The 16,192-nt window shown below is 46.5% G+C and overlaps 1 protein-coding gene across 3 annotated transcripts in view; it reads left to right on the top strand.

Annotated features, from left to right (window-relative positions):
• Cyfip2 (cytoplasmic FMR1 interacting protein 2) overlaps positions 1–16,192 on the top strand; it is a 119,743-nt gene that overhangs the window by 33,541 nt on the left and 70,010 nt on the right. For all 3 annotated transcript variants that reach the window (XM_057773791.1, XM_057773790.1, XM_057773792.1), the window contains exons 9-15: positions 1,936–2,040; positions 4,244–4,335; positions 6,187–6,304; positions 10,562–10,681; positions 11,240–11,365; positions 15,037–15,203; positions 15,873–16,020. In XM_057773791.1, the coding sequence (XP_057629774.1) occupies positions 1,936–2,040; positions 4,244–4,335; positions 6,187–6,304; positions 10,562–10,681; positions 11,240–11,365; positions 15,037–15,203; positions 15,873–16,020 (876 nt within the window). The remainder of the gene's footprint in view (positions 1–1,935; positions 2,041–4,243; positions 4,336–6,186; positions 6,305–10,561; positions 10,682–11,239; positions 11,366–15,036; positions 15,204–15,872; positions 16,021–16,192) is intronic.

Below are 16,192 nucleotides of genomic sequence, written 5' to 3'. Positions count from 1 at the left end.
AGATGCTAGAGATTGAATTCAGGTTTTATGCGTGTTCTACAAACATGTGACTGACTGGGCCATCTCAGCCCCCTCTTAAGAATATTTTTAATTATCAACCACTGACTCCAGTCTTTCCTGGGATCTTCCCTTTCCTTTGGTGTGTCATGAACACATTGACAATGTCGTCACAGATGTTTCTCCAGTGCCGTCCCTAGTTGACACCAAGAAGCCACTTTACAGGGATGCTATTCCTCACACATCTCCCAGAGTTAAAGGTTTGACTGCACTGAAAACCCTGAAGTCTGCGCCTTGAGCACGACATTTGCAGAGCTCAGCTTCTGAAAGAGAAGTTCCTAGCCTAGAGGGAAGGAAGACTCCGTGTTTTGTCAAAATGGAAAAAAAAAAGTGGTTTTCAGTTTTTATTATGAAGTTGTTAGAATTGTGGAGGCTCTAAATTATTCAGGAAAGCATAAAAATGGTTAGTCCCTTATAATCCCCCTCCCAGCTCAGAGACAATACTTTTAGTACTTCGGTGTATATCATTTTTTTCTGTGCTTCTATATTTTCAAAAAAATTAATAACATCGAATGCAGAAGTTTTGTGGGGTTTTTTGTTTTGTTTTTGAGACAGGGACTCAACAAAATTTAACCCTGGCTAGCTTGGAACTCAATATGTAGCCCAAGCTGATCTTGAACTCACGGAGCTCCACCTGCCACTGCATCCCAAGTGCTGGGATTAAAGATGTACACCAGCATACCCAGCTTTATGTGTAGGATCGTAAAGATTTATTTATTTTATGTATGTACCTAAACACCGATGTACCACAGTATTCGTGTGGAAGTCAAAGGACAACTTATGGGAGGAAGCTCTTTCCTTCCACCGTGTGGGTCCTGGGGATTGAACACAGATCATCAGCCTTGGCAGCAAGCACCTTTACCCACGGAGCCATCTTACCAGCCTGCATTTGGGCTTTCTAGCCCATGCGATCAAATGTGTTTGGATGCTGCGCAGCCATAAGATGGTATCATTACAGAAGAAATCTGTTGCTTTGCCTGTCCTACCCTTGGCTGCTTAGATCCTGTCCACAGCTGGCATGAACAGGATTGTTTTGTGCTGCCGCCCAGCTCTCTGCAGCTTGTTAGTGAGCTCAGGTGCCACCAGGGGGCGTGAGAAACCCTTACAGGACAGTCTGGTGCTGATGCTGCAGGACAGAATGCGCCAAGCAGGAAGCAGCTGTCAGAGACAGTTCTCTGCTTCTTCCCCTAGGGGCCAGGGTGATAAAGGCACGGTGAGGAGTAACTTCCTGTGTCTCTACAGCTGACCATACCCTCCAGCTGCTCATTTATCTAAAGGGACTAGGAAAAAATTAAGAGTCTCAGCATCTTCAGGCAGAAATTTGCTCTTAAACAGTGTCCCCCATGACTCCTCAGGAGCTTTTAGATTGCTGTTTGCCTGGGGAATTTTATGGTCATTTTCCAATATCCCAGTGTCTGTGCCTTGGCACCTCTGGGAAACAGCAAAGTCCTTTCTGTGTTAGTAGGACCTGTAAGTGCACATTGGAATGGCAGATCCTAAACTAACCCCTTTGCAGATAGTCCCTGCAGCTCCCTCGTGTGACTATGGCAAGATCTCTCACCTCTCTCTGTTTCCAGTTCTCCATCCTTAAATAATATGTGGTACCTAAGAGTTTTGTGGGAATTGAGACCTCACTTGTTAAACCACAGCCCTGGGCCCAGAGTGGCTACTATAATAATATACTACATTTCTTGTTCAAGTTGGGCCCATGTTTCTTGTTTTCATTTGGAGGTGTGTATGATTTTGAAGCAGCATGTGTGTCTCTACAAGATGCCAGTGAATCTATGTGTGTTTACACACATGTGCATGTATGCACCGTGGGCCTCTAGTTTTGTTAGCTGCTCTGGGAGTGTGATGGTTTTGCCTTTCTCGTTCTAGGTGATGGGCTTCGGCCTCTATCTGATGGATGGAAATGTCAGTAACATTTACAAACTGGATGCCAAGAAGAGAATCAACCTTAGCAAAATCGATAAGTTCTTTAAGGTTAGTAATTGGAGCTGGGGCTGGGGGCGGGGGGGCAGAGTGGCTAGAGTCTTGATCCCCTGGGGGGAAGGAAGGAATTAGCCAGAAAACTGTGGAGATGGTTCATAGGCATCTAAAGACCCTCAAGAAAAGGAAGATAAGAGCACAGGCTCCAGCTGCTCCCACTAAAGCACAGTCTGCTGCCCAGATGTGGGTGATGCCCAGCCTCCAGACTCAGCTGGGATTCCACCGGAGGCCTTGTAAGTCTTCCTGCATGCTCTTTTCGCCTTTCCTGAAGTCTTTCATCTAAAGACAGAGTTGCATCCTAGAAGACAATAACTGCTAATTTTCATAACATCCCAGAGCTTATGGAAGGATGTTCTAAAGACTAAATGTTTTGGTTAAAGATTTGCTTTTATCTTATGCATATGGGTATTATACCTGCATATGTGTCTGCACCATGTTTGTGCAGTGCCCATGGAGGTCAGATGAGGACATTAGATACCCTGGAACTGGAGTTACAGATAGTTGTGAACTGCCGTGTCGGTACCTGGCATCAAGCGCTGGTCCTCTGAAAGAGCAGCAAGTGCATTAACTGCTGACCTATTTCTCCATTCTCTAAGCTCTAACTTTTAAGTGGTGTCATGTTTGCCATTGCAGCCACTCTGGGGCCCATGACAGGCTACTTGGCTGCACTGTTTAGGCACAATAACTCACCAGCGTTCTGCTTAAGCTCAATCCATTTGAACCTTTGAGATCTGACCATTTGGCCCAAAAGCTTCCTAGTGAAAACTTACAGACAAGCTGGATGGTGGTGGCGCACACCTTTAATCCCAGCACGCGGGCGGCAGAGACAGGCAGATCTTTGTGAGTTCGAGGCCAGCCTGGTCTATAGAGCTAGTTCCAGGACAGGCTCTTAAAGCTACAGAGAAACCCTGTCTTGAAAACCTTGCAGATAAATGTTAACTTTGGAGTTTGAGCAAGGGCGTGCCACATCTGGAACCGAATTCTCATTTCTGAAGTTACTCTAGCTCTGGGTCCTCCAGATGGGAACCCTGCCCTGGGGGATGCTGTTTGTGGAAAACCCTAGGTGAGGTCAGCTACACTGAGGTTTAAGAGGAAACATGAGTCCTCAGAGGGGTCTCGTGGCTTGCTTTCTTAGCTTTTCTCCAGAGCTGTCCCAGGTGAAAACAGGCCTTCTGTTGGGAGACTGCAATGTCTTCAGCCAGCAAGAAGACGGGTAGAACCAGGCCTACCTATACCAGGGGTTAATCTGCCTCTGCTCCCTTCTGTCTGAGCAGCTTTGGAAAAGGCACAGACTAGCCTCCTGGGGCTGAGGGTTCTTCTCCTAGCTCTTGCTCCATCTGGCCCAACTTCCTGGGCAGATTAACTTTCTCCATATGTGTCCATCTCTATGCCATTGCAATGAGACGGGGGCAGTACTGACCCCACTCGGTCGTGTGCAGATGGAGATAGTAGATGGTTGGTAGCTGGGTTTTGTGGTTCTTAGGATTAAATCCAGGGACTTGCCAATACTAAAGAAGTCTTCTATTACTAGTCACATCCCAACCTTTCTTTTTCACTTCTTATTTTAAAGTAGAATCTCACTGTGTTGTCCAGGGAGCCAACTTGCCTTTGTGTCAGGAATAGCTTAGGATCCTCTTGCCTTTGTGTCAGGAATAGCTGGGATTATAGGCCTATGCAGCCAGGCTCAGATGAAATAGTGTTTGTGAAGCGCCTGGTCCTGTGCCCAGTGAGGAAAGACAGATGTAGGTAGACATCAACCTCCCTTCCACATGTCCTAGGCTTTGGTCAGAAGATGTCTGCACTTTAATGTTAGGTATCAGGTGGGCAGTCTCAGGAAGGCCACACCCTCTGCCACCTGCTCCTAGTCCAGCTTGGAGCAGTAGAAATCTTCTGAGCTGTAGAAAGGACCCTGTACTGGGAGACCAGCCATCTGGTCCTCTGGTTCATCTGTTCTGTGTGACCTTGGACAAGCCACTTGGCCTTTCTGGTGTCAATTACTTGAAGTATACAGTTGGTTGGAGGCAGGGGAAGGGCCTGTATGCTGGCTGGGCTTCCTCTGGATGCCAGGACCCCATGGTAACACCGTAAGAAATAAAACTTCTGGCCCCAGGTGCACACCGAAGCCTTACACCCCGCCGGTACATCAGCCCCAGCCCTGCCTGTGGCATCTCATGCGCTCTGTTTGCTTCCTTTGCAGCAGCTGCAGGTGGTGCCCCTTTTCGGCGACATGCAGATAGAGCTGGCCAGATACATTAAGACCAGTGCTCACTATGAAGAGAACAAGTCCAAGTGAGTGCCTGCCGTAATGTCTCTCGGCTCCTGTGAGGATGCCCAGCCTGGGCAGGGAGCTGAGGGACCACTTCAGTCCCTCCTCCCTCCCCAGAGCTCTGGGCAGGTGGATTCCTGCAGAACAGCGGTGCCAGGAGGGGACTAGTGAGGATGCTCTGAGCCCTTTTGCACCAGCCCTTTGCTGCCAGGCTCTAAAGGGCTTAGAGCATAGCCACGCCCCTTGTCCTGTTCTGTGGTAACCCCCTCCCCTCAGTGGGACAGCCGGAGTCTACTGATGGCAACAGTCATCACTCTGGTTCAGGTCTGCTCAGGTTCTGTGGCTGTGCAATAATTACGTGGTTAACAGCGTGGCTTGGATGGTTCCAGCTGTGACGTGGGTTGGTGGCCTGCTCTTATGTCATCTACTACAGCATAGTTCAAGGAAATGGATGCTAAGGCCTAGGTGTGAGTCAGTGGCTCCCAGGAAGGATTACTGGGGATGCAGGATAGTTATCTGGCTCCAGCCTTGATCCCTCTGCTCTTAGAAGACATTATAGAATGGTCTATCTACATGCATATTACCTACAACTAACAGACTGTGGCCTATCTGTGTGGATCGGTGCTGGCCACCTTCTGGTCGGTGTCTTAGTTTTGCAGTGCTGGTGATTGAACCGAAGACTTGCACATGCTGGACAGACACCCTACCAAAGGGCTACAGCCCCCCCTTACTTTTCACTTGTTATTTGGAATTAGGGTCTCAGTCTGTAGCCCAAGGATACCTTGTATTTGTGATCCTCTTGCCTCAGCCACTCTTAGTAGCTGGGATTCAAATGATACCAGTAGAGCCCAGGATGGTACAAATACTTACAATCCCAGCACTTGGGAGGTGGAGGTAGGAGGATCAGGAGCTTGAGACCTGCCTCAGCTACATTGGAACCTTGTCTCAAAAAAGCTTAGGATACCTGCAAAGGGGTCCTCAACCTACAGTCTACGTCTACCTGGAGACCCAGAAATGAGTCCTTGCGGGAAAATCAGACCATGTCTGGCAGTCTTGGAGGAGCTTGTAACCAGGCAGAAAGTCAGAGGTTTGAGTGACTGTGTCCCCTCTACAAGTAGCTCAAAATGAAAATCCAGCAGTCTAAGCCAGAGGAGGGCATCACCACTCATACTCCTTATGAGAGTCCCTTTGCATCTTCTTTTGAATTTAAGCTCTGTCCAAACCCTGCACCTGCCTGCTGGCTTCCCATTCTCTTGGTCTGTTTACCTCCTGGCCTCTAGTTCTGGGCAGAAGAGGGTCAGAGAGTGAGGGATTTTGTTCATTTATTTCCTCTCTGATTCAGGAAGGTTTTCCTAACATCTTTCAAAAGGATGGAAGAGAAGAAGACAGGAGAGGAGGGAAGAGAATGGGAAGAGAGAAGGAAGGAAAAAGAGGTGGGGAGGAGACACCAGCCACATCTCTCAGAACGATAGAAGGTCTCTCACCATGGGTGCATTCATGTCACCAGGTCCTTTGGGGAAAGACAGGGAGGTTGCCCGTCTCAGTCTTGCTCGTCTGTGATTCTAGCCTTTTGTGACTGTAGAGAGGCTGTGGTCTTGGCCCTTGCTCTCTCACTTAACTGGTAAGTATTGTGTGCTGGTGTCCAGAGACACCTGTGGTAGGAACTGGAGAAGGCAGAGACAGGACTCTCCTTTCTAACCATGGTGCCTGCGTCGGTGGCTCTGGGGCTTAGACGGCCACTTGACCTTTCGGTTCCAGCCAGGGGAGCCAGCTATGTTGTTTGAGGACCAGGAGCAGCTAGTGTGCAGAAGGAGCCTCTCCCACGCTGGTGCCTGGAGCCGTGACCCACACAAAGCCTGTGGTTTTCTCCCCAGGTGGACATGCACGCAAAGCAGCATCAGCCCCCAGTACAACATCTGCGAGCAGATGGTTCAGATCCGGGATGACCACATCCGTTTCATCTCGGAGCTAGCTCGCTACAGCAACAGTGAGGTGAGTTCTGTGGCTGGTCCAGGACCAGCAGAGTCCAAAGAGGCTGAGGAAGAGCCGGCAGTGTGGGATGGGGGATTCATAGCCAGAGGCGGAGGGTGGGCTTCCTGGAAGCGATTCAGAGCCAGGCTTGGACTCTGAGCCTTGATCTCTTCATCTGCAAAATGGATAGAATGCCAGTGATGCCTGACGGGGGTGGGAGTGGCAGGAACAGTGACAAAGAGGATTGTTAGTAGGTACAGAGGTGCAGTCAGGTAAGAAAAGGAGTTTCCTTCCGTCCTTTTTCTTGGGGTATCTGTATTCTTACTAAATAGAAAATATTTAAGAAAAATACAGGTTTAAAATAGCCAAGTAGGAGGAATTCCTTACAATGTTCTGTCACCAGTAGAGTGACAGTGGTTGATGATAATTACGGTTCTCAACATGAAGAAATGACATCAGAGGTGATAGATACACCAGGTAGCCCATCTGTCCATCACATAGTGTATACATGTGTTGAATCTTCACACCGTGTCCCATAGACATCTACAGTTATGGTGTCAATCAAAAATAATCCAGACAGCCTATAAATCGAGGTAATGATAGCATTTCTCTTGTAAGGTTCACTGAGATAACTAGTACGGTGCCTGGAATACAGTAAAGGGTGCCCTGCGTGTGTGTGTTGTGCCTGGAATACAGTAAACGGTGCCCTGCGTGTGTGTGTTGTGCCTGGAATACAGTAAACGGTGCCCTGCGTGTGTGTGTTGTGCCTGGAATACAGTAAAGGTCCAGTAACTGCTCATTCTGGCTGCATGGCATTCATCCCATCTCCACCGTCAATGGCCAGAGACAGTTCTGAATGCTCCTGCTCCTAATACCATCTCAGTGTGCATAGCTGCAGCAATACTATCTGATCATTGCAAAAATATCATAAATGGAATCAGAGGGGAAAAAAAGCCATTAAGTTGGGGAGATGGCTCAGTGGGCAAAACGCTGGCCATGCAAGCACAAGGTTTGGATTCCCAGAACTCACATCAAGCCAGGAATGGTAGCACAGCCCATGTCTGCAATAGCAGAGCTTCTGCAGCAAAATAGGAAGCTTGTGGACCAACTAACTATCTACCTGGTGAATGCAATGGCGAAAGGCATAGGGACTCTGTCTCGGGGAAAATGGAAAGAGAGAACTGACACCCACCGTGGTCCATAAAGGTCTCTTGTAATCCCAATGATTGTGTTTTGCATTTTTTTTCTTTTTTAATATAAAAACATGATCCATTCACAGACCTAAGAACAAATTAGATCTGCAAATGGAGAGAAAACCAAGCCCATAGAATCCTACCATCTCAGAACTAAATTTTATTATCATGTGTCTTTGTGGGTCCCTTCCCATAGATGCCTTACTCACAGACACATAGGATGTACTGTTTAAACCCACATCAGTCCTGGATCTGCGCTCCTATATTATGGAAGAGGCTGCATTTGCTTCCTGACTCCATTGTATAGCCAATGGCCATAGCGATCATCCTTTTCCAACCCCAGCTCAGGAAGTTCCTGTGATCATAACCTAGCTCGTTTGAAATGGGGTTGGTCTGACAAATAGAGGTGGTGTGGTTAGTAAGTTCGGGGCCCACAAGGACGAGGTTGAGTCCAAGCCCATAGCTCTCTTACCAAATGTGCTGGTCAGCTGAGATAAGCAGGAGAACTGTCTGTCCTGAGGCCGGAATTCCTAGTCACGTGTCTGTGCTATCGAGACTAATTGTGGCCATAGGTATTTTTATTATTATTATTATTATTACAACCACCTCTCAGTATTTATTTGTGATTGCTTCAGGATATTCTACTGACACCAGAGCCTACAGATGCTCCAGTCCCTTGTAAAAGTCATTGTTTTTATATAACCTATTTGCATATTCAAATGTTATAAATTGTCTCTATTTTTTTGTAAGACCTACTGCAGTGTGCAAATGTATATTCTAGTTTCAACTCTGTTACTGTGATAAAAATACTCTTGAGAAAAGGCACCTTAAAGAATGAAGAGTTATTTGAGTTCACAATTCCAGGTTATAGCCCATCACTTGGAGGAAGCCACAGAGGTAAGAGCTTGAGGCAGCTGTTCACATCCCATCCACAGTTAGAGTGGAAAGAAGTGAACACATGCTTGCTCTCTCTGGCTTGCTTGCTTATGTTCAGCTCAGATTCTGCACTCATACACAGTTCAGTACCTCCTGTTTAGGGAATGGTGCCACCCGATGTAGGCTGAATCTTCCCGTTTCAATTAACATAATTAAGATGATCCCTTAAGGATGTACCTACAGATTGACCCAATGTAGACAGTCACTCATTGAGATACCCTCCCAAGGTGACTCTCGGCTATTCCAAGTTGGCAGTTAAAGCTAACCATAACACCATAACTTGTTGTTTTGTTGTATTTAGGGGACGATGTCAAGATCATATGATAGTGATACAACATTTTCTCCAAATATTTCCCATCTACCATTGCATGAATCTATTGGATGCAGACTACCTCAGGCACATAGGGCCAAGTGAACATGCTATGTGAATATGCATTATTAGTTTTCATGACTTTCAGTAGTAACAGTCTATAAAATGCCATAAACTCAGAATTCAAAAATTATGAGCCATTGCCCACAAAGAAATTCAGAATTCCCATGAGCCTCTTGCCACAGTGTTTTTATCAGCACAGAATCTTGTTTTATCTCCATTTCTGTCTAAAGATACCTTTGTGATATTTTTTGTTGATTCATTGACATTTAACTGAGGGCCAACAGTACCATGACTTCTGTTTGAAGGAAGTGTTTCTAAACATGTCTGTCACAGCTTTCCTGCATATAGAACACTGCATAGCACAGTGGTTCTCAACCTGTGGGTCACGACCCCTTTAGGGGTCAAACGGTGCTTTCACAGGGGTCACCAAAAAAAATCAGAAAACAGATATTTACATTACGATTCATAACAGTAGCAAAATTACATTTATGAAGTAGCAATGAAAATTTTATGGTTGGGGGTCACCACATAAGGAACGATATTAAAGGGTCACAGTGTCAGGAATGTTGAGAACCAGCAGCACAGCACATCAGCCCTGTTTGTAACTGTTAATTAAAAGCACAGAAACGTGGGCATCCTGACACTGTGTAGGCGACAGAGAAGATGTTGACTTGCAATATGAGAGCTAAAACAGAAACATAGAGGCCTCTACTCAGCTGGGAACATGCAGGTGTCTGAAGGGGATGGAGACATTGCTACAAGTGTCACTGTGGTAAATTACAGATGAAACAAATTTACAGAGATAGTGTCCATCATTAATGACTTCATGCGTATATTCATGTGGTATATGTGTGTATGTATATATTTGTGTGTGGGTACATCCATAGTTACAGACTTATAGTGTGGATGAACTATTACACATACAGACATTTGTGTCAGATCTTTTTAATCAGTGCATCGTAGCTAGTCAGTGAGCTGTGACATCATTTTAGTGATCTGTGATTAGCACTGTATGTGAAATAGTACATGAAACCAGGAGTCCTATGTGTAGACTGAAGTTTCTGTCCTGCCTGATCTCACAGCTGTTCAGTCACAAATAAACACACAGGGACTTATATTAATTATAAACTGTTTGCCCTATTAGCTCGGGCTTATTATTAACTAGCCCTTACAACTTAAATTAACCCATAATTCTTGTCTGTGTCCAGCCATGTAACTTGGTACCTTTTCTCGGTGAGGCATTCTCATCTTGCTTCCTCTACATTTGGTTGGCAACTGCATCTTTGCCTTTCCTCTTTCCAGAATTCTCTTAGTCTGGTTACCCCACCTATACTTCCTGTAATCAGTATTTGATTAAACCAATATGACTGACAAATCTTTACAGTGTACAAAAGCATTCTCCCACAGCACCTGTGAAATCACAGTGTTGTGTAAAAGTCATTCCTAGCATACATACTTATATTTAATATCACTTCAAGGGTGAACTCTCAGGTCACTTACTAGTTTGCACTTCCTATAATGAATACAGTCAAGATAGCTTTTAGTGTAAGGCTGTAGGGTGAGGCTAAGTGGGGATCTGAAATGACACCTCCTGAATCAAAACCCTCAGTCACTTACAAGACATATGGCCTTCAGCAAGACAACCGTCAAAGGCAAGTTTGTCTAGCAAAGGGAGCATAACAACTGCTCAGTTTTTCCAAGGGAATTTGAAAAGTAATGCTTACGAGTCTCAGGCACATGGACCATGAGGTGAGTATGAAGTTCTGTGTCCCTCAGGTGGTGACAGGCTCAGGGCTGGACAGCCAGAAGTCAGATGAAGAGTACCGGGAGCTCTTTGACCTGGCCCTTCGAGGCCTGCAACTTCTATCCAAGTGGAGTGCCCATGTCATGGAGGTGGTAGGTGTCCTGAGGCCCCCACTGACCTAGTTCACATGGCTTCTGTCTTTCATGTACCACACCTTTTACCCAACTGAAACCTACATTTTTAAGTATATTCATGGAATTGTATAACCTTAAGTTTATATTTTCATCATAAAACCACACCTGGGCCCAGAGAGATGGCTAGGACCCTACCCTGACCTTAGGTGGCATACAGCCTCTGTAAACTGAGATGATGCCTCTGGCTTCTGTGAGCGCCCACACTTACATGCACATCCCACAGACAGACAGACACATGCACATAAACATCATTAAAAATAAAACCCCACATCTGTCACCCTGCCCCTTCAGCCCTCAGTATTCTGTCACTGTACATTTCCCTACTTTAGATAGTCACCGTATATGGATTCAAAGCATGTGGGTTTTATATACAGCTTTTTACATTGTGTTTTCTGGGTCCACCCCTATCCTGCATAAGCTTTCACCCCTGCATCCAATCAGTGTGCTGATAGCTTGACCGTTTTGCTTACCTTTCCTCATTGATGGACATTGGATTTTCTTCTTCCTCCGCCCCAGTACTCTTGGAAGTTGGTTCACCCCACAGACAAGTTCTGCAACAAGGATTGCCCAGGTACAGCAGAAGAATACGAGAGAGCCACACGCTACAATTACACCAGCGAGGAGAAGTTTGCCTTTGTGGAGGTGGGTGTGCCGATGCCCTGCTCTCCCCATCTACCCCCAGACTGCAGCTCCCTGTGCTTCCTGAGTTCTTTTGATCACCCAGCAATGTTGTCATTTTAACTCGCTGCCCTTTTCTGACTTTTCCCATCTAGGTTGTTCTCTGTCAAAAGTTACTAAGAAATGATGAGGGATCCAGCTAGTTTCAAGTTCCAGCATTGACTCTGAGGTCCTGCCCATAGTGTGTGTGGGGGGGGGCGGGCAGTTGCTAGTTGCTGGGATAGTCAGTCATTTTTCTTGGGGAGCATGGCCGTTGGTTGTTTTCCCCAAGCCCCAGTGGATGATGCCATGCCCATGTGTGTATGGGCAGCTCCGATTGGACTCACTGGGTTAAAATATAATAAGTAGATGAATAAATAAGTGCTTATGAAAGAATGATCTGAAATTGGAAGGGAGACTGGAGCAAGGTTGGAGTGGAATAAGAATGGATATAACCAAAATATAATGTGTCATAGTTAGGGTTTCTATCGCTGTGATGAAACACCGTGACCAAAGCAAGTTGGGGAGAAAATGATTTATTTGGCCTACGCTTCTATATTGCTGTTCATTATCAAAGGAAGTCAGTACAGGAATTCACACGGGGCAGAATCTGGAGGCAGGAGCTGATGCAGAAGCCGTGGAAGGATGCTACTTACTGGTTTGCTCCCCCTGGCTTACATAGCCTGCTTTTTTATAGAACCCAGGACCACCAGCCCAGGGATGGCACCATTCACAATGGACTGGGCCCTCCCACACTGATATTGGACATTGAAAAAAAATGCCTTACAGCTGAGTCTCATGGAGGCATTTCCTCAACTGAGATTCCTTCCTTTCTGACGACTCTAGCTTGTATGTAGTTGACACAAAATCAGCTAGTACATAATATATACAGGTGTGACATTTTCTAAGAAGTAATTAAAAATTTAAAAATATATGAGGAGGACTGGTAAGGTGTCACTGGCTACACAAGTGTGAGGTCCCAAGTTCGGATCCCCATTACTCACGTAATCAAGTAGAATATGGCCGTACCCTTAATCCTAGTGCTGTGGGGATGGAGACAGAAGGCTAGCTGAGCTACACCCTCAACCCGCTTTTGCTTTGGTTTTTCTGTTGGTTTTTGTTGAGACAGAGTCTTAGGTTGTCCTTGAACTCACTTGCTATCCAAGGCAGGTCTCGGCATTGCAGGCTTGTCCAGTGAAGCTGGCTGAGTTTTAGCTTTTTACCAGAGCCCTCACAGTGTAGACAGTCCTTCAACAGCCACACCAAGGGGGATTTCGCATTGTCGCCAGGTCTCCTGAGTGTCCCATTGTTCTGTGCCCTCAGAGGCCTTTGGTGGCCACCTTACTAGTGATCTTGGCCATTCTAATGGTCAAGTAGGTGAGTCTCATTAACCTTGTGACTCTCATTTCCCAGAGTCTGATGACACCAAGTATCTTTTTACGTGATCATAGCCATTCTTCTCTCCTCCTACGGATTCTATGGAAGCCTTTGCCCATCTCTCAAGGTTGTGTCTGTGCCTTCTCATTATGAAGTTGTGAGAATCCTTTCTGTATCCTCACCACAAGGCATTCATCATGCATGTGTCGCAAGCAGCTTCTCACGGAGTGACTTTGCCTCTTTTCTTGGCAAAGCCTTTTGAGGCACGCTGGTTTTATAGTTTGCTGCAGCCCAGTTTATTCAACTTATTGTTTCACAGGATGTGATTGGCGGGTTCTAGCTAAGAAATCTTTACCTAGTCGTAAACTGCAAAGCTCCCCCCTCCTCAAGTCCAACAGCCTTGCCCCCTCTGTTTGGAATTATTCAGAACCCTTCTTTATCTACTCATTTGTCCCAGTGTTTTAATTATGTGTTTGTGTATGAGAGAGAATGTGTTCATGAACATCTGAGGCCAGAGGCACCAGGTGTCCTTGGGCTGGCATTGCAGGCAATTGTAAGCTGCCCAACATGGATGCTGGGAACCGAACTTGGATCTGCAAAAGCTGATAGTGCTCTTTGCTGCGCCTGCTCTCTAGCCCCTGTCTGAGTGGTTGGTTTTTGTTTGTTTGTTTGTTTGTTTTTGTGTTTGTTTTAATTTCACCTCTAAGCAGCAGCCCAGATCTTTTAGAGTCCGATTACCTCTGAATGCCCCTCTTTCTCTATTAGTTCTTTCCACAGTATCTAACCGCAGTGAAAACATTCCACTTTTGGAGTTTTTAGCTTCTGGAGAGAGCCTCAACTTCTGACCCGGTTTCTCACCCCAATTGCTAGTGTTTTTGTTGTGTTTGTTTATTTGGGGGTATCTTTTTTGTTGTTGTTCTATTTCTTTAACATATTAGAGAAACAAGTCTCGTGTGTAAACTCATGACTCGTTCCCTCATTCCTTCCTATTCAACAGAAGGTTCCAGTTAGGGGCTTTCAGTTGATGATGGTGACCTGCTTCATGAAGTACAGCCTTGGTTTTGTAGCAAGATATAAGTATCATTTTAAGTATCACTTAGTTTTGTTTAACACATATACGTGAGGTCCATGGGGACATGCCAGTATTTTGGACACAGTATGTAAAGTTCAGTTCCGCTAATCTGCACATGCATGACTTCTAATTAATATTGTTGTTGTGAACATTCAAGATCCTCTCTAGCAGCTATTTTGAAATATGCATGTGCTTATACACTAATGTGATGTAGCATTAGAAACTGTTCGACCTAGCCAACCATAGTTCTATACATGTGAGCCGTCGGTCCCTGTTACTGCCTGCTGTATCCTTCCAGGACTGACATCTGCTGTTTTATCTTCTCCTCTCTTTCTCTCTCTCTGTCTCTCTCTTTCGGTGTGTGTGTGTGTGTGTGTGTGTGTGAGAGAGAGAGAGAGAGAGAGAGAGAGAGAGAGAGAGAGAGAGAGAGAGAGAGTGTCCAGAGCTTAACCTCATGTGTCATTCCGCAGGCCACCCTGGATTTTTTTCCCCCAGTAAGGCTAGGCTACCTCCATCTCCCAGTGCTGGAACTACCAGCATGCCACCCCTACACAGTGTTTTTTATGTGGGTTTTGGAGTTTGAACATGGGTCTCATACTTGCAATGCAAATGCTTCACCAACTGAAAGATCTATTCTCTCCAGCCCCCTTTCTTTTTCGTTTTAAGTTTTGTTTTGTGCCTGATGTAAAATGGTGAGTATCCTCCATTTCTGACCATGCTCCTGCATAGGGTGGAATCTCTTCTTTATGGCTGCACGATCTTGCGGTGTTCACATCAACCCCAGTTTCTCTCTCCACTCACCATCAGTGACCACCTTAGTGGGTTCTGTCCTGGCCCTTGTGACTTGTGCAACAGTTAACACTGGGTTCACTGCCCTTGCTTATACCCAGAAGTAGGGTGTCTGAACCATGCGATATTTCTATTTCTAGCTTCTCAGGAAACTCCATCCTTTTCCCATAATGGCAGAAGTCATTGACATCCCCACCCACAGTGCATGAGCGTCCCCTTTAGAATAGCTACTGATGGAGGGAGTAGCCCTCTGATCTGTGTGCGTTTGGTACCATTTCTTACCTAGTCATAACTGACGGTTTTAGAAGCATGGACCTCACAGTCTGGGCGCCTCTCACTGCCTGCTCCCTGCAGCGTGGAGAAGCACAATGAGCTTGCTACGTGGTAGCTAGGCTGACCCTTGCTCTATGCCCACCAGGTGATCGCCATGATCAAGGGCCTGCAGGTGCTCATGGGGAGGATGGAGAGTGTCTTCAACCAGGCCATCCGCAACACTATCTATGCGGCCCTGCAGGATTTCGCCCAGGTGACACTGCGTGAGCCCTTGCGGCAAGCTGTGCGCAAGAAAAAGAATGTCCTTATCAGGTGGGTCCTCAGATGGCCCCATTCAGGGTGCTGCGGAACTGAGGGATGCAGGCTAGAAGGGGAGGGCCTCCTTGCTCAGTCGGCTTCCAGCATGGCTTTTAAACAAAGAGACCCTCTGGTAGTGGGCATTGGTGGTAAGCCAAGCCTCCACTCAGGACTTGAACTCAAACCAACTGCTGTCTAAAAGCGAATTATTCAAATGAGTTCTCTGAGTGTCCGTTCCTTGGTTGTAAATTGGGATCATGGTGGCCACCGTATCCATGGCTACGGGATGCTGAAATGAGATAATCCATGTGTAGACTTCAGCACACATGGTGTGGAGGGAACGGGCTATACATAGCTCTTTCTAAAACTTGATCCATATAGCTAGTGATGCTGATGAGATATTCCTGTAGCTCCCTCCTCCTCTCCCCACCCCCAGGTCCTGTCCTCCTGTCCCCCACATGGCTTAAAGCTGAATTCTTAGGTAGTCAATGGCCACCAAAGCCACAGGAGCCACTTGTTGAAAGCACCTTAACACTGCTAAGAGCATCCCTGAGTGGGTCCAGGATTGAATGTACATCCCAAACACTCAGAAACTCTAATGCAGGAGGTGCTGAGCAAGACCCTCTGGGGCCTGAAAACAGCCTTGCAGACACCTGGGCTAAGCTCCCTCCCCTCCTTCACCAGTGTCCTGCAGGCAATTCGCAAGACCATCTGTGACTGGGAGGGAGGCCGAGAGCCCCCCAATGACCCATGCTTGAGAGGGGAAAAGGACCCCAAAGGCGGCTTTGACATCAAGGTGCCCCGCCGTGCCGTGGGACCTTCCAGCACACAGGTAAGCAGTTCCCGGGCAGCCTGGCTCCCCTGACTCCAGGCCATTTGGACCAAGAAAGGGTCCTTGGAAAACTACGGGGTAGTGGGATGGGGATCCTTGTGAGGAAGGGCAGGGTTAAGCAGCTGCTCTGGATTTTTCCTGATGTCCTGTTTGATGTAGAAGGAAGACCACT

This window comes from Chionomys nivalis, chromosome 7, assembly GCF_950005125.1.
Source record: "Chionomys nivalis chromosome 7, mChiNiv1.1, whole genome shotgun sequence".
Taxonomy (NCBI): Eukaryota; Metazoa; Chordata; class Mammalia; order Rodentia; family Cricetidae; genus Chionomys; species Chionomys nivalis.
Note: the sequence above shows the minus strand (reverse complement) of the source record. Positions and strands in the feature narration are given on the sequence as shown.